This window comes from Anneissia japonica, unplaced genomic scaffold, assembly GCF_011630105.1.
Source record: "Anneissia japonica isolate Jap-2015-1 unplaced genomic scaffold, ASM1163010v1 scaffold13852_len218977_cov144, whole genome shotgun sequence".
Lineage (NCBI taxonomy): Eukaryota > Metazoa > Echinodermata > Crinoidea > Comatulida > Comatulidae > Anneissia > Anneissia japonica.
Genome location: NW_022738677.1, coordinates 108,877 through 131,970, shown reverse-complemented (window position 1 = coordinate 131,970; position 23,094 = coordinate 108,877). Strand labels below are relative to the sequence as shown.

Genomic DNA, 23,094 nt, shown 5'->3' with positions numbered 1-23,094 from the left:
ATAATATAATATAATATAATATAATATAATATAGTATAATATACAGATGTATAGGCCTATATAATATACAAGTGTATAATAATATACAAATATATTCTATTATATTTATCTTATGTGAAATAACTTTAGAAAATTTACCAGTGTAAGGCAACTTAAAATAACGGGTATTCGATTATATATATATATATATATACATATATATACATGTGTATATATATAATATATACAAATGTATATATAATATACAAATGTATATATATTCTATATATATACTACGACTTTAAACTCGCTATATGAATAAACCTCAGTAAGCTTAATATATCGCTATATTAATTGGAATAGGTGAAACAAATCCCATCAGAAATCATTAATTGTCTTGAAACTCGGTCAAGTCATAACAATCAACACTTTACTACTTACTATACTTACATCATCGACTTATCACCTAATAATAAATCAATCCACATAAGCAATTGTTAGCTCAATATAATAGACCTCTCCAGATTGTCGATCGGATTTCACAACTGACCAATAATAAGAACTAGGTAAGGACGAGCACGTCCCACAAACAACATTTATGCACGTTTACGTTTACCTTAGCAACAAAATCTAAGGGGCCGATTGCCGAGCGATGAATTTAAACATATACAGGTATTTCAATGTGTGTTTACATCAGGAACATATCATAGGATTGATGATTTGCCCACCTGAAATGAAATAACGTTACAGTAACCGCTTTTACCGCTGTAGGATTCAACACTAGTCAAAAGCGCAAGTTCGTTGGTCACCAGGCTGTTATCTGGAGGTTGCGGGTTTGATTCCCACCCGAATCACTTGCAATTTTGTTTCGCAAGTATTTTAGAACGTACCGTACTGAATACTGAGATACACGTCAGGTTTAAACATTCTCTCACTTTCTCAACTTTGCTGTGTATAATGTTCATTTAGACCTACAAACATGTCAATTTATCTATATATAGCATGGTTTATATACGTCATGATTTATATACGTTGGCATTTATATGTATAACTATGGTTATCGTACATTTTAAGAAAAATGCATACAAAAAGTATACTATTTAGTAGTCAATCAGTTTAAGATAAACATAGGTATAAACGTAGAGGGCAGTAGACTTAAAGTTTTCAAACGTAAGAAGAATCGTTTGTTTTATTTTTCCGTAGTCAAGCATATATATGTTGCTATTTTATTAGGCAAATAGTAGATTTAGCAATATCTTCGATTCATTCTTCATCCCAGTGTATTTTTATGCTGCAAACAGTGTGGCGTGTTTTAAAATAATTTTCTTAATGCCTTATTAATTATTAATATCGTCGTTTTCACGTTTTATCAGTTTATCAGACAATTAGGCTATGGTCAATTAAAAATAGTTGCAATGCGGAAAACCAATGGACACTTTGGTCTAAGGCCAGCACCCTGGATTGTATAGCAAATAGGAAAAAACAAGTATGCATTGGAAATTAGTATCCGCGGTTTCGTTTAATTATTGCTTCGTTATAAAAATGTAAAGGACAAATGTCATAATTCCAACAAATCAAAACTTCATTTAGCGCCCTCTATTATCTATTTCCATAAGTTACACCTGCAGTTGTTATAAATAGCAACTCCCTGGTTACCGTACCTACCAATACGAATACTTGACTATTTTATTTTCATTGCTATAGACACCTTCGGTCCAAAAAAAAGTCATCCCTTATTAGGAGTGTCGATGGATAAAAGCACATTGAGGCCTATTTTATGAAACAAAAACCAAAACAAATAATTGTAAATTTTTGTCATGTATATAATTCAGCATCGATGACACATAAAAATATAATTATCTATATTAAAATTACGCCTATTTCAAACCCTTAAATCATAACAGACAACCAAGGGCCTAAATAAACGTCTCGCAATCGAAACATACCGGTATGAAAAACTACAGCAACATAGATCAACAAAGTCCCAGATTATCCATCACCTAGGCCTATCCTCTCATCACTTTAACTTCGCCCCTCCAATGTAATGTTATTCGTTGGATTTATATATGTAATGTAGTTAGATTTATATAGCGCTTTACAACGAACTCTCAATGCGCTCGAGGTGTGGACAAGCTCGTACCTTACTTCTCCTCTAAGGGTCTCTTCATATAAGCTACCTGCTAAACCGGTACAAGCTACTCTCGTCTGTCCACAACAGGGGCTGTATGGACCAGTACACTGGGGTAAACCCCTACTCGTCTCGATAGATGTACTGGGTTTCTTAAAAGTTTACTTGAGCAAAATTATGTACACTGGGCCCACGGTTTATAGCCCTTATCCAATAAGACTTGTTCCACCACCTTATGCAGGAAGACTTGTTTCACGACCATACTTTTATTCTTATCTCTTAATAGTATCATCTTGATTGAAAAACAAATATGTAAAGTCGCCACAATAAAATTACTACTATAATTAACTTAGATATACATTAACGGCATCGAGTAGGATGTGTCGTTTGTCCTTTATATATGCCAATACAATTTTTTGTTATCTTGATTGTTCCTTATATAATTACTGTAGACACAATTATCATCACTGCCATGACATATTGCTATTTTCATTTATTTCCAGCCGTACGGTAATTTACGCTCTCGTACGGCTTTTCGTTCTCGAGGTGCACCATCATTGTGCAATACAATGTAGCTGACGGATATTTGAATCTGTTCAACCATGAAGCCTCTGATGGTTATAACGCTCGCCTTGACAGCCAGAGGTCGCAGGTTGGAATCCCGTTGGAGGCATTTTAGTACACAATGTATGTATTTACATAATATTCGTTGAGAGCTATGCCACACGATGTACCCTTATGCCATTTATTTGAATATATATATATATATCTGTCTCTTATGCCTAAATTATATATATATATATATATATATATACATATTTTTCAAAAACAACACAACAGATCGTATCTTCATCATAGACAAGGCCTATATTTAATCCAATATATTATGGCCTTAACGGCCCCAACAAGACATGTTTCGGCAGTCTACTACCATCGTCAGTTATCTTATTGCACGCAGGCAATCATTAGTATAGGGGAGTAAAAAATTAAATGTTTTGCAAGCTAAAAAAGTGTGGAATGAACCGTAACCGTAACAATACTACAAAACAAAACATAAATAAAGATGAGGTAAAATCAGAGTACAGTATCTATGCCACAAAGGGGAGAATGGAATGAATGACAAAGATAAACTAACATGAAGAAGTTCAGTGAGGGCTGCTCCCACTGAATATGCAAGGCTTCTTTGATTTTTAGAATTTGGGTTGTAGAGGCGGAGTCCAGTATAGTGAAGCAGTCCTTATTGGCTGATTGTTTACAATGACGTGACTCTTCAAATGCTTTAATATATGCGAGTTCCCTTCCAGTGTTAGGTGCAAGCGTGTGGAGAAATGTCGGCTTGTATCGCCAACGTAACAAGCATTGTAGTAGTAGCAACGATTTTATCGTTTTTCCGGGATTATGACGTCATCTGATTTGATTTGTTTAAATATGTTGTTATCGTATACACGATAAATCGTTATCGAATCGTCCTAGTGTGAAAATTTCTCTTATTTCTTTTGTTTTTTATATGAACAATCGCTTTTTAGCTTTTTTTTATCGTTATCGTTGAAGTATAAACAGGCCTTTACAGTCTGCACATACAAATTTGTAAACGACACGCGAACAGAGACCAACTGGGATGGGATCTTTAAGCTGAGAACAAATTTTTAATTTTGAATGAGGAAAAGACAATTTTTAAATCCAGGTCATAACAAAATTCATTTGATAAGGCACGGATTTTCTTGCTAACGTCTTTGGAAAATGTGCCAACATAAGGTAATTTAAAATAAAAAGTGATTGGTGTATTTTCTTCAGTGTTATCCAGTGTACTTTTACATTTACATTGAACTGAATTGACATAACGAAAAATAATTTGATCAATAAGGAATGAAGGAAAACAATTTCTCTTAAGGATGGTAGTTAATGCCTTGATATCAGAATGAAAGCCCTTCCAACTATTGTTTATTTTATAAGCCCTATCAACTAACGTACGAATAAGACCGATTTTTTAACTGAACGAACGAAAACTGAAAAAAATTGTAAGTAACACAGAATATGATTTTTTCCTAAAAATCGAGGTTTGAGGTGGCCCATCCTTAATGTTAGACACCAAGACGTCCAAGAAAGGAAGCATTTTCCCTACTTCTTTTTCCATGGTGAATTTAATGTTGGGATGGCGTGAGTTAAGGTAGTCTTCTTTATTGAAAACACAAAAAATATCATCCACATAACGTTGGTACAATAACACATTGGGACCCTTATACTGTTCATGCCAAATGTTCTCATGGTGTCCCATGAATAAACTGGCTAGAACAGGGGCTAGTGGGGAGCCCATAGCAGCGCCGTCAATCTGGTCATAAAAAACTTGGTTAAATTTTTTTTTTAATGGGTTTGAGAAGTGGCGAAAACAAATAATTTCTTAAGATTGGATTTGCTTATTTTCAAGTCAGTGCCATCATTTTTCAAAATATAATTCACAGCCAAATCAATAGATTCATCTAATGGAATATTGGTGAATAAACTTTTAACAGCAAATGAAACCATAAATTTATTACTGAAATTTGATTTTTTTTAAGGTCGTTAACGAAGCTAAAGGAATCACAATCACAAAAACCCAAAGGCAAATGGGGTTGCACCAAATTACACAAGAATTTTGCTAAATTATAATTATATGTGCCGATGGATGAAACAATGGGTCTGAAAACAGGCGTTTCTTTGGGCGCCCTAGCTTTGCGAATCTTAGGTAACCCATAAATCCTGGCAGGTTGCGAACCTGTAGAATAAATATTATTGTAAGTGTTCTGTTCTAGTGTCCCATTTTTCTTCAGGGTCCGTAGACTATATTATAGTTCTTTTTAAGTTCTTTCAATAAACGAATCTTCTTTAGGTCATTAGATGGTAGGCTGGTAGGCGTTTAGGTATGTGTTTGCCAAGCGTGTCAAATGAGACCGAAGAATACCAACTTTTCCAGGATCGATGAGCTTTCTGGCCATCGTGATGTGAATGTTCTCAAAACATGTAAAAATATCGGTTTTGTTAATCTTGGGTGGGCATATTGAAAATGTTAGACCGTTCTTGAGTACGTCTAGTTGTTCTTGGGTGAGCTTATACGATGATATTATTTGATACAGTTTCTTGATGATGGAATGGTGGTGGTGAGTTTCCGGTGAGATGTTTTAATTTCTTGTCATGTTTAAGTAACGTTTGGGAGACATACCTGTCCACTTTGTCATTTTATATTATTATTGTTATTACTATTATTATTATTATTATTATTATCATCATCATCATTATTATATTCAATTAGTACTGTTCATCATTGCCATCTTTGCGATATTACCAGTTTTCATCTAAGATAGAATACTTCGAAATCCGCATCATTCAATTGTCGTCAGTAAAACTTATTTCTTGTTTTATTGATCTTATTATATCTAACGCCCATGGACTTACATCAGACGTCAAGTGATAGATTTTATTTTTTTTTTTATTTCACAAGCTTTCGCCCCAATCAATGGGGTTTCATTTACCTGATGAAGCCCCATTGACTGGGGCAAAAGTTTGTGAAATAAATTTTATCGTCTTCAAAAAAGTGCTACCTACTCATTTGTTTCAGATTTAGATTTGTATTTTTTAACATAAAAGGCGGGTAAGTGGTCATAAATCATGGTATTATTTTATGTTTAGGCTTATGTCATTATTTCATACGGAAAAAAAATCACCCACGGCGAACAGCTAGAGCGACAGCAGCCAACAAGGATAGATGGAGGCATTCCGTTGAGGCCTTATGCAACACATGACGCGAAGCAGTTAGGTACGGTATGGTAAGAAATGAAACATTAACCTGGAGAAAATTCTAAGGAAATTTGCAGAACACTTTAATTATATGTTTCATTACGATGAAAATATTGTTTGATCGTGCTTTTTAACGTCTGGGTCTGAATAATTACCATACTAAACGAGCAACCTGCAGCTGTTTGTTTCTCAGTTTATTACAGTAGTAGGCCCCTATGACGATGAAAAAATGTTGTTTTTTTTTATAGTACTTTTTAATATTTAAGCATACTAATTGGAAGGTTCTCAATATTTACAATTCAATGAGCATGTTGCTTCAGTCTGAAACGATCAATATTGAAAGAAGTACAGTGAGTTGATTGTGTTAATTTTCTCATGACTATAATTACTGTATGCAGATATTTCATATTGTTACATCGTTTTAGTAGGCAGCATTTTATATTTACTTTAATAAAGAGTGTAAAGTAAAGTCAACTAATATTCAGTAATAATTGGAAGGTTCTCAATATTTACAATTCAATGAGCATGTTGCTTCAGTCTGAAACGATCAATACTGAAAGAAGTACAGTGAGTTGATTGTGTTCATTTTCTCATGGCTATAATTACTGTATGCAGATATTTCATATTGTTACACCGTTTTAGTAGACAGCATTTTATATTTACTTAAATAAAAAGTGTAAAGTAAAGTCAACTATTCTTAAAGATTCCATTCCTCTTATTGGTCACCATTATTAAGTATTTTTAATAGCAGAATATTCATGAAAAAAATTAATGAATTGAAATTGGGTGGCCAAGTTTAATGACCTAAAATATCGGATCACCATAATAGTAGGGAGAAGGTAAAGAATTTTTAATATTGTATGTATTAGTTTAATCAAAGTAATAATAATTCAATAATTTTCTGTCTTGTAATGATATAAATATATATATTTTATTATGTTTAATGAATTTATCTCATTTTTATACCTTTTTATGTGTTTGTGTCTTTTAACGTGCAACCTTCCACATCTCTTTTTTGTTCGACCTGGCGTTAATTTATTCAAGGGCGGATGTAACCTGTTTATCTCTTCTCTTTCGCTGCTTTTTCTGTATTGTTATTCTGTTACCTTTGCTCGTTGTGTGTACAGTGAGTGATGAAGCTTAAATAAATAAATTTTAAAAAGAAGCACTTTTAAAATGATTTTTTCGTATACAATCTGTGGACGTTTGCGTTCCCCAAGTCATAGGCCTGACGGCCGTGCTTGACCCTTCAAATCAAAAGGCCCACACTTATATGTTGCACTGGGGTATGGGGGTGGGGGCATCATCACCTATCTACGCCACTGACTCGTGGTATTACATATGTTAAGGCTTAAATATACTGGACGAGATAGTGTCATTGGCGGTACCAGTTTGGGGGGAATTCCCGCGTCCTACAAGCACGGACTCTCACCCCCACATCCTCCGACGTAGGACTAAGGTATTAATTCGCCGACCCCAACAAAGCTTATTATCACTGCCACTCTCTTATAGTCTCAAAGCACAATTGTTATTCATTCTAAACTCATAAACTCTCCCATGTACCCCACACGGTATTTTATTCCGGGACCCTGACATGACTGGGGTTCTTTTTATAATACTTTATTAGATTTTAACAAGATAGAAGCAATACCGGTAATTAAGTTATTATTTAATATATTCTAGCTACCAATGCAACGATGCCAATGGTCATAGTATTCTATTTTGTCGATAACATTTTTGAGATAATTCGATTTGTAATTCAATGTTCCATTTTGGTTCCTTATGTTTAGAAATTCCAATAATGTTTTCTTTTGGATGAATCGCGTCGTCATGCAATGACGTAATGTGTATAATTCACCACGTGACAAATTACAAGCGTACCCAGTGGAAATATGATAATATTTCCACTTGGTACGCTTGTAATTTGATATATTGAGCGGAGTTGAATACTAGGTTGATGGTTAAAAGATGCTTGCTTTTCAATTCCTCGGTCCTGGGTTCAATTCCTGTCACGGTACAGGATTTTTGCTTCTCACGACCAAAACAACTCCACTCTGAGATAAGACTTAGTTTATGTAGAGTGTCTTGTGTGTATGTTTGTCGTGTGAAGGGAGAGGCCAATTATGAAAGTTAATAAGTTCGATGTTTGACATATTCTGGGCCTTAGGCCTAAAAAGAAATAAAAATGAAAGAAAAAAATCAATTTGGTAGATGATTGTTCTAAGTCAGGGTGCAGAACCGACTAATCTAGTAATGTAACTAAAAAGATGTAGCTTGACGGGATTTAATTAATAAAACGAACGTGTTCTTTAAATGCAATTGCAAACGGTTATAAAATAAAATATACAAACTGCCTTTGAGACACCTAATATATGTATGAAAAATTACAAGAAAAGGAGAGATCAAACAAAACACTAAAAACTGGATGGGATAAATGACGTTTAATTGTGTAAAAGGGACACAGTTTTGGTTCAATATGTTTAATACAGAATTCAACACAGAATTATAGCAACACATAAACTCTCATGAAATATGAGTTTCTATAGACAATTATACAATACGTAGCCTATAGAGTACCACAGTCGTGTCGTCACGACGCCAGGTGACGCTCTCTGTTGTCAACAGAGAGTAGTATCACGCGGTATCGTGACGTAACACTACTGTATGCCATAATGGATCGTTCTGAATGGTCAATCAAACTGACCAGGAATACGTGCGTGTCCTACAAATACACTGTTGTCCCAAAAACGCACGTTTACGTTTACGTACATTTTTACGCTATTGTTTTGCGGGACCTTAGCAACAATATCCAAGGGGCGGAGATTAGCGGAAAGGTCCATTAATGACGAATCAATTCAGTTTTTTGTGATGGGATTACCTGAAAAGACAATAAACGTTAATGGAGTGTCAAGCAAACTTATAAATTGACCAATCGGGACATGGTTAGGAATACGCGCGCGTCCTACAAACACACGTATTGTCCCACGATAACGAATATCAAGACGTCATTTATCATTATCGTCATTCGTGCCTAAAACATTCGTGACAATATGCTGTACGAGCTGAATATGATCCTTGGTTCATGCAACAGACATGAATCGTGACAGATATGCTATTAGGGAAAGGGTACAGGGGCGGATCCAGTAAGGGGTGAAGGGGCACGTGTCCCACCCCCCATTTTGATACTAAATTTTTAAAATTTCAAATGCATATCAGTGTTATGTGTTACTCACTTATCAGAGTCTATTCTGAAAACTGTTGTGCCCCCACACCCCTGTTTGAAAAATTCTTGATCCGCCCCTGGGTTGTCTAAAAATGTGATGCCGTTTTCGTTATTGTTTTCTTAAGCTGGTGACAACTCTATAGAGCCTATTGTTTTATTTTGACCTTACCAACAATATCCAAGGGGCTTAACGGAGAGGTCGATTACGGAAGCATTTAAATTTATCAATAATCTTTGATATTACAATATAGTTACAAAAGTAATATATAAGTTATACAAAAGTTTGTATTTGTAAATGTGGATACACATGGTAGCTTTAAGGGTGTGTGTAAGCAGTCAAATATAATTACGGTACTTAAAAATGAACAATTGAATAACGAAACATGGACAAAGTTTACAATTCAGCTCCAAATTGAAACCTCTCTAATTCTAAGACCCCTGAAAATTCTAAATTAACTATCAATCTTTATTTTTTTAAACACAAAGCTAACCCTCTAATTGATACTCGGGTGGTCTTGATTTGGTGGTAGCACTGGACCCGAGAATTCAATTTATCAGTGAGTGCTAGTTTAAGGAACAAACCTCATGAGAAGGACGGTATCGCCTTCATTTTTTGTCCGTTACCTCAAGAAGATATTCTTATTACAAATATATATTTCCATTGCAAAAAAAATGAACAAATATGATATATACCATATTTATTCGAATAAACGCCCCGCTTTGAATAAACGCCCCCTCGAATAAACACCCCTTTAGAGCCTCATTTGAAATAAACGCCTCCTTCAAATGAATAAACGCCCTGTCGAGGCGTTTAGATTTCCTCAAATAAACACCCCCTCAATTACTATGAACAAATCTAATGGAAGTAACATCATTCATACATTTATTTTAACGTTCTACTCAATTAGAATTACATTTTTTCTAACCTAGTTGGGACCAATATGTCTTTATGATCACGTAATGACACATTTTGACGGTGATTACAGTGAAATTACAATTTTACAGTGTCTGTCATTACACAAACAATAATTTATTATTTTATTAAATATATACAACAATAATTTTTACGATTGGTGTTTCTGTGCAGTACTTTCTTTGCTCAATTACTGAACTATTTTGTATTAGGCCTACTGAACGAACATGCTATGTTTGATACACTACTAAACAATGAACGAATTAAAATAAATATTGAGAGAAAAGTACAGCAGTTTACAAATATTGAATGATTTAGTGGCATAATTACAACTATCGAAGGTGTATGTACATAGGCCAGGCCACAGTACGGGTCATGGGGTATAATCAAGCCCAAGAGATAGGACAAAGCCTAGATAGGAAAGACTCGAAATCAGTGACCGAGTATCCAAGAGGGCTATAATGGTAGTACTGGGTAATAAAAAACATACAAGCGTTAGTTGGCGTCCTACACTAGCTGCGTAGGGCGTATCGTTTTTTTACGTTCTCAATGAGCGTTGTTGGCTCTCTTGTTCTATTTATACTCTTTGTACTAATACAGTAGGCCTACTTTGCAAGCCTCCAACAATACATACAGGCCTTTTTGGCATGGTAGCACCGTGTCGTGCTCGCGGTGTCCGCAGTAGCAACGCGTCTGCGAGATGGAGCGCGGGGTGTGGTTTACTCCCGCACTTTCGACCAATCAGATGCCTAGAATCTATGCATATGGCAAAGTCATGGCGTCGCAGCCAGATTAAAAGAATATATACGTATAAAACAACGTGATTGACTTTAAAATAATTATTTTCAAGGTGTTTTGGACACTATAGAAAAAACAAACATTTGAAGCTATATTTCTTCGTCTAAAAAATTAAGATCAGCATCAGCTTTCCTGCTTTTTAAAAAAGTTTGTTTAAGTCTTCTACATTCATCTTTACTAACATAACTGTAGTTGTAACTCAAACAAGTATAAGGGATCCAGGGATCGACAGGATATAATTAATACCACAAATTTAAAAGCAATAAATCAAGTTTAATTATGTATTTGACAGACATGTTTCTTCAAAATAGCTTTCAGCTTTGCCGGGAATCAGGCTTTTTTCCAGGAAATTATGGCTCCTTCGGGTTCTATTTTCCATAGTGTCTTTAGATTTTGACTAAAATTGCATAAGTCTTAAGACCAAACTTTATATAATGCACACTTCATGTTAGTGCGTATACAACTAATAACTTCGCAAAAAGTAAAAAGAATAGCCTTTTCGGCCATTTGGATTTTGAAGATTTTAATACTGTGGGATTTTGTCAGATATAAAGCTTACATAATTAACATTTAGATCGAACTAGATTAAACCAGATAGATCTACTAATCTAACTGAAACTAGGTACTGTGAACTATATTGTGCTAAGCGATGTATTCGAAGTTCTGGAGCTCTCAGTCGTGCTGTTCGTACTCTTATCAATTGAGAACGCTGCCTGTTTTCGTTTCTTCTTGCGGTCCAGACCTAACTTTCTTCTGACTGTATTTTGAGTGAAGGCATAGACGTATGGATTGATAATGCTGTTTGAAAATGCAATAAGTACGATCAGTTTATTGTAAACCGTACCTTTGTACACCGATGCACCCATTGTGTAGGAGAGATAAAGAAACTGGTCAGGCCCCCATGTTACTGTGAAGAAAACCGTCAAGGCAAAAAACACCCACACCATTTTTGTTTTAGTTTTTGCCAAAGTCTTAGCAGCTTTGTCTTGTTGATAATCGGCCATATTTTTCGCCATTGTCGACATACTTTGAATAATCTTGTAATACAGAAACATCATACATATAATCGGAATCAGGTATGAAAAAATGAAAACAGTACTTCCAACCATAGGAAGCGCGTATTCCCAGTTGTAAAAGTTTCTACACTTTCCACATTCGTCGACGTCTCTGACAATGATGCAGAAACCCTGTATTACGAATCCAGCGACCCATGGAAAGACTATGAGTAGGAAGGTCTTTCCAGATAAGGTGATGGTTTGGTATTTAAGAGGGGATACTATTGCCCAGTATCGATCCAGTGCGATCATTAGCATTGCCATCACAGACACTACAAAACTCATCCACAGCGGGAAATCAGAGCCGTACACCCGGCAGACGATCTTCATTACGATGCTTTGGTCGTAAGCGATATCCGGCCGCGGGATCATAAAGACTGATGCTACGAAGTCCGAACAAGCTAGATTGCACACTAACTGATAAGTTAACTTTGAACGAAGAGACTTGGAGCGCATAATAACTACGACGACGACTGCGTTTCCTACTGAACCGATTAAACCGAATACTAGAAGAATACTTATGTATGGATTTGTGAAATCAACGGGTTTCACTTCAACTTCTTCGCAGCTATTGCCATTAAAGGATGTGACCATGTCAGTCGATACCGTCTCATCGGTTTGGTTCATGATCATTTTATTTTCAAGCAATCTGAAAAAAACCAAAAAAAAAAATATAACTCAAAAGTAAGAAAATACAAGTGTCCCTACAATTCGGCCTAAGGATCACTTTTGGGACGAGGGTTTCAGTGGTCTTTAACTGCTTTGGTCTCTAATTAGGATCCGACCGACACTAAAGTTGTCTTTAAATATAGGCTATGTATTAAAAAGGAAATTACGAAATGATATTCCGTAGTAAATATAAGATTGTTTTATTTCAAGTGTTTTAGAATGGATGTACAGTTACTGTATATTGTTATTGATTCTTAATAAACCACTTTTTGTGTCCATGCGGTAAAATGTTCCAAAAGAAAGATGGAGGAATTGTTTGGCAATAATTGGCACACAAGTGTGGCCGGAAGCGCACTGCTACTAAAAGATGTAGGCGCAACTTACCGCGCAGAATAATCTCAAAATCGGTAGTCACACATCTTGCGCTCTTTCTAATTAAATCTTCATTATTACTAACAACACCGTCCTATTAAAACTCAGTATAGGCCTGTTCAATATAGAACATTGTATACACAATATAGGCCTATCAGTTTCTGTTGTGCATTTTTTTTATGTGATATATGTATATAGTCATTAACATCATTTATTGCAGTATAACTATACATTTTAATGTATTGTTTATTTGAGCGAACACTTTCAGTTGGGTCTGCCAAAAACCTGATGTGATACATTATGTTTCAGGCCCGTAGGAAGCACTTTGTTATTGGTTGGCGAGAGGGGTCTTAGCACCCCAAGAAGTTCTTAATGGTACAACAATAAAATATTGTGAGATGCACGTATTCTTTGCTCATATCACGGACAGTAACTCAAAGGTTAAGACATTTAAACAGAAAACCATTACGGTGTCTAAGCAACGTTAATTGGGCTAGTAATAGTTAGCAAGTCACCTCCTGATCCTTATTTGTTTACAGATTTTGAACACTAAATAGAAAATGAAACTATAAAAAGTTTGAAGTAAGATTCTGCTCTCAATTAATTTAATAACGACAACAACAACAACAACAGCAACAGCAACAGCAACAGTAACAGTAACAATAAAAATAACAATAAAAATAACAATATCAATAACAATAATAATAATAATAATAATAATAATAATGATGATGATGATGATGATGATGATGATGATGATGATGATGATGATGATGATGATGATGTTTTCTGCTCCTATACCTAGTCGTGTGCTACTTATTTAGCGCAGGAAACTAGTACATTCAATGCCACAACAACCAGGTACCCATTTATACTCCTGGGTAGAGAGATAGGCAAACGTAGATAAAGTGCCTTGCCCTAAGACAGAAGCGACTTGCACAGCGAGAGTTTCGAGCCCCTGACATCAATGTTGGGAATCCACAATCGATGCGTCAACGCTTCTACATTTTAAAGAAATCTATAATATTTCACTTTGCCAACAAAAAGTAAGGCTTGTCATTTTCACATTTGAAAAGTGTCCTAGAAAGTTCACTGTACTAACATTACGTTCCAAAAATTGTCCAGGCCTATATCTAAGCTAATTTTGTAGTTTCAACTAAACTGTTACAGCAAATACTAATCCACAGCCTAGAAATCTAATTGATGCCTCGCAAGGCAATCTTTAATAATACCTTGCATATTACCCGGTAATTATTATTATTATTATATATATATATATATTATATATATATATATAAATCAAGATAGCAGTTAACACTGTTAAATTATATATAAATCATCAAAGAAAGGTAAGTACAGTGTTCGAACAAAGGACATGGTAATACATCGTGTAGCAGCTCTAAATGAATGTTGTCCTATAAATAAATAAACTGTGTAATAAAATGCCTCTGACGAGATTCCAACCTGTGAGAGTTGTAACGCCTCACAATCATTGCAGCAATATATTAATTACGTAAAGAAGATCAAACTGAGAGCAACATTGTTAAATTCATGACATGAGAAATATTTTCTGGGAGTCAATAACAGAGATTAAAACTGAACATAAATAGCATATCGCCGAAGGAATTGTTCTGTGTCATTACATTTTCAACAATATTAAGTTTTTTTTAACTGAACATTACGATTTGTCCATAATATATGAACATGATGATGTCCTTCACTATATTTAACAATGGTACGTAACATTCGTTCAAACAATTGTATTAAAAAGGGAAAAATCAATTGAATTACAATTAGAAGGCGAGCTTTGTTTCATAGGGATCCTTGATGGTGATAATAATAATAATAATAATTATTATTATTATTATTATTATTATTATTATTATTATTATTATTATTATTATAATCATCATCATCATTCCACAACCTTCGACCTGCAGCAGAACATAAATAGCATATCGCCGAAGGAATTGTTCTGTGTCATTACATTTTCAACAATATTAAGTTTTTTTTAACTGAAAATTATGATTTGTCCATAATATATGAACATGATGATGTCCTTCAACTTCACTATATTTAACAATGGTACGTAACATTCGTTCAAACAATTGTATTAAAAAGGGAAAAATCAATTGAATTACAATTAGAAGGCGAGCCTTGTTTCATAGGGATCCTTGATGGTGATAATAATAATAATAATAATAATAATAATAATAATTATTATTATTATTATTATTATTATTATTATTATTATTATAATCATCATCATCATCATCATCATTCCACAAAATTCGACCTGCAGCAGTAAACATTTGACTATAGTTTTCTTAAGTTGAAACAGTTGGCCTTACTATTCTCATAATAATTCAACATAACAAGCATTGATAATGGAAGTTTCTTATGAATAAATTTATACATACAATCTGCTATTTTCATTTTATGAAGATCGTACATATTGAGTATTTAAATCTTAAATCAGACGTTTCTCTGTAATGAGAATAAGTAATTATTCTGGCAGCACGTAGCAATGTAGCTTTTCCAGATTTTACGGTAGTCGGACGCCCAAATTAAATTACAATACTGAAGATAAGGAAGAGCTAAAGTATTATAAAGCGAGATTAAAATATTTAACGGGAAAAATAAATTAAGTTTACATGTACTGATTTTTCTGGAAATATCCTTGTGATGAGTGGTAAATTTCACATTTTCGTATGCAAATGTCATCATATTACAGCCATTTTCGGGGAAATCCCAGTGTTTTACATACAAAGTGGACATAACTTCACAACTAGAATTTGTCTTCTATGATTAGATAAAAATGAGCAATTCAATACTCTAACATTTCATAGTTAATTGCAGATTTTAAATTAGCAATTATGCTGCTAGAGTCAGCAGAAATTAAACATCGGAGAATTATGCCTTTCAAGATATAAGTGAGGAGGAGGAATAATTCTGTACCAAACATCCCCTAATGTTATCTTTTTCGCTATTTAGTCATTTTATTGACTCGGTTTAAGGGAATTGTTGTAGTCTAGTGCCTCCAATTGACCGTATTAGACCATATTAGCAAATGTCTTTATTTATATTATTATTAAAGTAATAGACACCAAAGCTGTTATATCCTCCAAAACGTGCATGAATCATTCTGATTCTGTTCAGTCCTTTAAATCATCATTTTATCCCTCCGTTATTTGCTTGGCAGCCCCTATGGTTGCCCCTCATATTACCAAATTTTTTGTTTCCAAAAAGGTGTAACTCCTATTGATTAGAAGGCCTCTGTACTCATTCCCGTGCACAAGCGGGGTAAAAGTAGGGATCCGTGTGATTTCCGTCCTATTTCCCTTGTCCCTGTAATAGCTAAAGTTATGGAGAGAGAAGTGTATGAACAAACTTTAACTTTTCTCAATGATCATAAAGTTCTCCCACCAGGCCAATTGGGTTTCGTAAAGGGCATGGAGTCGAAAACATTTTGACTAAATTTGTGGACAATGCTAGATTAGCTATTGAAGAAAATAAGATTATGGGATCTGTAATGATTGACTACTCTCGTGCCTTCGACACTATAAATCATGCCCTCCTTATACACAAGTTAAAGTCTGTTGGATTTGGTGGTCAATCCATACTTTGGTTAACGAGCTACCTCTCCAATAGAACTCAGTGTGTTAGAATAGGCAATGTATATTCTGATTGGCGGCCAGTCAAAAGACACGTTCCACAAGGGTCACTCATTGGACCTATTTTATTTTCAATTTACTTATATGACAAACCTACCATTCTCAAATCCTGTTCTCTGCTTCAATTTGCAGTTGACACCACCATTTACATTACAGGTAGATCTCCCGCCGATGTTGTCCAGACCCTTACCAAAAATCTTGGCTACTTCTAACCATCTTAGTCTTAGTCTCGTTGGTGTGGTCCTGGACAGCAAATTGACCTTTGAAAACCATACTGTCCATATTGTATCCAAGGCACGTAGTGCCCTGAGATTATTAGATCATATTGGGCCATATATCCCTAGGGAACTTAAAATCATGTTGTTCAATGGATCGGTTAGACCATATTATCCTGAATAATATCGCAGTTATAGTCTAGTCCAGAACGTATCGCTCGTCATCCTCATTCAGTTCACATGGTGTTTAACAGGGGAATTAGATTCATTAACAATCTTGACCACAGAGCTTCTATTACCGATGCTATTAGAGGCATGAACTGGCTGAATCTTAAATCTTGCTGGTCTCTCTTTCTTCTAATATTTACCCACAGATGCTTTCATGGTCATGCTCCTGCACCAGACCAAGATCTTATAACTAAAAGGAGCGATGTTGTATCCCGAGATGGTGTCAGGAGTATCAACAACCTCTATATATATAAATATGACGTGGAAGTGGGTAAAAATGGTCAGATGCTCTGCGGTAAAGTTGTGGAATTCTCTTGATGTTTCACTAAAACGTGAAACTAACACTGGTGTCTTTAAATTTGGTGTCAAGCCAGAACAGATCTAGCTTTCTTTAAAGAACAATGTTTTTAAATACGGTATTTAAAATTTTTTTTTCCTAAAAAAAAAAAAAGTAGTACAGCTATTTGTGTTTTTCAGTGTTTTTTTTTTTGTGTGTTTCTCAGTTTGTTATTTTCTTTGCTGGAATCTGCGGAGGTCATGGGTTTTTATCCCTGAGCAGTCCCCAGGATAAACAATAAAAGAAAAAAAGAAAGAAAGAAGGTGGAAAACATATTTACATTTCAACAAAATTTAATTGAGTACTTTAAAAGTTAAATCTTTTGCTGCCTTGTTTGCATTTTGCTGTAATTATTTATGTTGATTATGCCTTAAGATTAGTTTATAAAGGGGGAGGCTATTATTAGTCAATCTCATGACGTCTATGTGGCTATCTGCCCTTCTAGGTTGTACCAAATTTTCGTTAAAATTAAAAAAAAAACTTCATGAAAACCCCAACCCTAAAAGTGATCTTTAGTTGGAGAAGGACCTGTATTATTTTTCAGGACTTATTTTTGTCAGAGGATCATATTTCTATAATTTTCCGAATTTATTTATAAATTTCGTCATTGTAGAGTTCCATAATGAATTGCGTCCTATATTTTAAACAACGCGTTGTGACAGAAACTTGCCTGAAGGGAGATCGCTTATAATCGAGAGCACAGTGAATGATACGAGATGATCACAATTACAATAATTAACTGTGATCTTGTATTTACACTTCAATAGATTCTACAAACCAATAGAGTAAATTAGAAGACACAGTAGAACCCATTTCAAATGGACATCGTCTGGACCAGAAATTATATTACAGTAAATCTAGAGATCCAGAGGTGACGGAACTATAGGGGTGCTGCCTTATGGAGAGTATAATGAGTGACCGGAAATGGATAATGAATTGCGTCCGATATTTTAAAACAACGCGTTGTGACAGGAACTTGCCTGAAGGCAGATCGCTTATAATCGAGAGCACAGTGAATGATACGAGATGATCACAATTACAATAATTAACTGTGATCTTGTATTTACACTTAGATAGATTCTACAAACCAATAGAGTAATTTAGAAGACGCAATAGAACCCATTTCAAGTGGACATCGTCCGGACCAAAAATTATATTACAGTAAATTTAGAGATCCACAGGTGACGGAACTAGGGGTGCTGCCTTATGGAGAGTATAATGAGTGACCGGAAATGGTCTGCAGTCAGTTGGTTGTTACCATGCGCCAATGATGTTGTGATGTTGGAGTACAGCAAAATGAATCTATTTATGTAATGCGTGAATAAATTTCGGGGTTTGTCGTGTAGTAAAATGATTATTGTACATTTTAAGTGCTCCCTCCATGCATAAGTGTAAGCTAAATTACGGTGATTAATTAGCGAAGATATGGTGACAACTATTACGAAGTTCCCTCTTTTCAAGAGGGGATGCAAATGCTTTGTAAAAATGAGTACGCCGCGGTACTCATTTTTACAAAGGAATACACGCAGCTGGTTAGCTAACAATATGCAATTGTTATATAAACACTGGGAAGGAAGGTTCAATATCACGTTCTTGTTGCCTAGCATACGTCTGTACTGTAGCCTGTGGGCGGAGGGGGGGGGGGGGGAAGGCGGGTAGCATAAGTTGGCTAGCCAACAATATGTTACATGAAAACCTGGGAAGGATGGCACATCATGTCGAGAAATACGGGTAGCTGAAATTTTTCTCGAAAATCTGACTACAAAACTATATCCAAAATTTCACGTTCCACTTTTGACTTTGAGTTGTGCTTCGCACAACTCAAAGTCTGTTATTTAACAGAAGAGCTTCAAAAAAGGTACATTTACAGTAGATTTATGTTTATAGAAAATAACGTTGCATACTAGAACTATCAGGAATAAATATATTAAATTTCAACTGAAGAAAAATGCATCCTAGTTTCTTAATCATTCATTTTTATAGAAAATAATGTTGCATACTAGAACTATCAGGAATAAATATACTAAATTTCAACTGAAGAAAAATGCATCCTAGTTTCTTAATCAGTCACTATAAATGTTACACTAAAGAGAAGAAAATAATGTAAACTATCATTAACGGTTCCTGAGTTTTGTCAAAGAGAGAGTAGGTTGAGTCTAAACATACAGGTGAAATTTAACCCCTTTTTCCTAATCACTTACCAACGGTACCGGTGGCTAGTACGGCCCTGCTTTGTGATTCATTGATTCATGGAAAAAGAATAATATGGCCGCGATGTACTTCATATACACACATAGTAGGCCTATTAGTATTTACTGTAATAAGAATGAGAAAGTTTACCTGACTATTTTCAAGAGGCGAAAACCTTAAAATTTCAAAAATTTTGAGTCATTAAAAGACAGCTCAGAAGTCGGGAAAGCTATTTTTCTGCCATCTAGGGATCGAAATTTTCAAAATTTTCCCGGGGACGACCCCTGGACCCGCCTTCCTCTTTGGGGTTTATCGGTTCATGAAAAGAAGAATACGTATGGACTCAATTTTTTTATGTACATATACATACATAAATAGGCCTATTTACTGTAATAAAAGTGAGAAAGTTTGGTTTAACTGACCGTTTTCAAGAGGGGAAAAACTTTGAATTTTGAAGAACTTAGTCATTAAAAAGACACCTCAGAAGTCTGGAAAGCTCATTTTCCGCCATCTAGGAATCAACATTTTCCCAGGGGAGGAGCCCCTTTTCTTTTTGGAGTTTTTATAAACGAAAATTTGACACCCCTCCCCCAAAGTGAAACCAGGTCCACCGTGTTTATAAACTCTATCTTCAAGATGCTTTTGTAGGTTTCCATTTTTGCTTGTTCAAAGCTATGAATAAAACAATGCCAAAAACAAAAAGTTAAGTAGTTTAATGTTAAATGCTAACCTGTGTGATTTATGTAAGTACGTAGAATCATTTCGAAATCATTTCTGTAGCGTTGTTCTGTAATAACAGTCACATCCTCGCACGTAGAAATGGTGGAGATAATAATAATAATAGAAGGCCTAGGCCTAGTTGTTGTTAAAGATTTTGTTAATCAAAGAAAGGCATGTTCTAATGTTATTAGCAGAGTTTAGTAACCTAATTGTTGTTTATTCCATATTGGAGATGCAAATGTCATATCATAGTACAGAGATAAAGTCATATGTGATACGATGCCTGTTAGAACGCCCAACACATTGTCTGCATAACTCCCTCGCTGTTTGAGTCGGCAGCTCATGAATATTCATTAGTTGTCTCCGTAGTCTTGAATAAGACTTGTTGAAGGATACATTGGAGCTTGTTAACGATATTTAGTGAATTACAGTTGTTTATGTAATGCTTTATTGAGTTAGTGATCAAAGGGTTGATATATTATAGATTGATTGATATAATATATAATTTTGTTGCAGTTAATGAGTGTATTTATGATTGATTGGTCGAAAGTGTACAACCTACAGTATAGAGATTTGCCTGACGAACAGTGAGTTTATAACTATACTATGAACAAATATTAAGTGATAATGTGATTATAATGTTATGAAAGGTTATAAATACAGTTTGACTGAAATATTGGAATGTTATTCATTGACTATAATATTTTCATTATCGTATTTCAGATTTGAATGATATTGATACTGATATACTGATATTCACTGATATTGATAGGCCTACTGATATATTGATATTCACTGATATTGATAGGCCTACTGATATATTGATATTCACTGATATTGATAGGCCTACTGATATACTGATATTCACTGATATTGATACTGATATACTGATATTGATACCGATATACTGATATACTGATATTGCCACTGATACTGACATTGATGTTGATCATCTCAAACTACAGGCTAGCTCCTCATCGGAAATCGAGCAGTGGAGGATATTGACCCTAACGGCCGCCCATACAAAAAAGATTTATTAACAAAAAAGATCTATTAATCGATCAGCCGAGTGTTTCTGAGCTCCTCATCGGAGCTAAAAATATGATATAAATCTCACTATCAGCCCTCGACTCGATCTACACATAATATCGATTTATTATTGTGATACAATTACTCTCCCATTAGGAAGGGAGGGAAATAGCATGTTATTTCTCTAACATTCGAGTATTGAAATCAAACGAGCAAGTTATATAAGAAACTTCCGAAGATTGAATGAAATAACAGTATACGAAATAATTTAAATTCATATGATTTTACTTTCACTTTTTAATTACCGTAAATAAACGCCCCCGGGGCGTTTATTGTTGAGAAGATGTTCATTAGATTGATAGATAGATAGATTGATTGATTGATTGAATTTATTCTGTGTAAACACTAAGGATAGCCCACGAAAGAAGACATATTTCCAGTGGGATTCTTGTGGTGGTGATTGGGCAGTACACCGGGAGATAATCCCCTACGCTTTTCCGAAGAGTGTATTGCGTTCTTTAACGTACACATGGGCCATCGGCTTAAACGTCTCATCCGAAAGACGGTGCGCTATTGTAACTTGTATTTCAGCCCTCTAGCTGAAACACAAGGAGAGGCAGCGATGGGAATTGAACCGGGGACCTAGAGATCTCCACGGTTCAGCGCACACACACTGACTACCACCAGATTAGCCGACTGAGCTAAGCTGCTCTCGCAAAGGAAGGCGTATATCTCTGTGGTGTAAAATGGATACACATGCTCAAATAAACGTGCCCTAATTTCACTCTGTTAATGTGGAACAACACATAATTAGTTTGTGTGTGTTATTGCGTGATCATTAAGAATTATTGATCCCAACCAGGTTAGAAAAATGCAATTCTACTGGGTAGCACATTAATAGAATGTGTTTAGAATAATGTTGCTTCCATTAGATTTGTATAATTGTCATTTATAGGGGGGTGTGCGGGTGGGTGGCGCGCATTTATTCAAGAAAAAAAAAATAAACGCCCTTTGGGCGGGAGGAGTTTATTCCAAATGAGGATTGCGAGGGGCGGTTATTCAAAGTGGGGCGTTTATTCGAATAAGGAGTATGACCGTACAGGACATCCAAACCGGTTTGACTCAAGAAGTAGTAGATTTATATAGCTTTTATATCAAAGTCTGAAAGCACTTAAAGTGAACTTTTAAAGAGGTTCAAATCGTATCTTTTTAGCATTCAGATGTAGATATAATTTTTATATTTTTTTATTACTTTTTACAAATTTTAACTTAATATACTGTAAATATTTTTGATGTTTTTGGTGTTTTGCTGGGACTTCTGACTCATTGAGTCACAGAGGCTATTGCTTCTTTAGAAGTCCCAGGACCTTTGTGTCTAATAAATAAATGAAATGAAAATGAAATGAAACTAGCTCGTACAATAACTTGCTTCTCCAGAGGTGTCTCTTCGCAAGCCCGTAGCCAGGATTTTGGTAGGGGGATACTTGTTGATACTGAAAGGGCACTTGCGAGCACCATTGGCTGGGGCCAGGGGGCCGCCAAGGGCCTCTGAGGGGTCCAGGGCCAAAACCCCGGTGGGGGTCCAGCATTCTAAGCATTTACAATTGTTATTTAATTGATTTTAAAGGCCATGGATACATTTAAAAAATAATGTATATTTTAAAGACGTAATTTTTTGAGTTGGGAAAAGATAGCACTTTGGAAGTTGTATCATAGCCTACTATACTCACTTAAGACAATCAATAACAAAAAGAACCGAGACAAATTTGTATGGTTGGTTGTAGCGTATTATA

At 35.0% G+C, this 23,094-nt stretch overlaps 1 protein-coding gene across 4 annotated transcripts in view; it reads right to left on the bottom strand.

Moving 5' to 3' along the window:
• Nucleotides 1-8,587: 8,587 nt before the first annotated feature.
• LOC117117685 (rhodopsin-like) overlaps nt 8,588-23,094 on the bottom strand; it is a 23,170-nt gene continuing 8,663 nt past the window's right edge. For 3 of the 4 annotated variants that reach the window (XM_033262074.1, XM_033262071.1, XM_033262073.1), the window contains one exon: nt 8,588-12,516. In XM_033262074.1, the coding sequence (XP_033117965.1) occupies nt 11,445-12,500 (1,056 nt within the window). In that variant the 5' untranslated portion in view covers nt 12,501-12,516 and the 3' untranslated portion in view covers nt 8,588-11,444. The remainder of the gene's footprint in view (nt 12,517-23,094) is intronic. The other variant, XM_033262072.1, reaches the window with a different exon arrangement.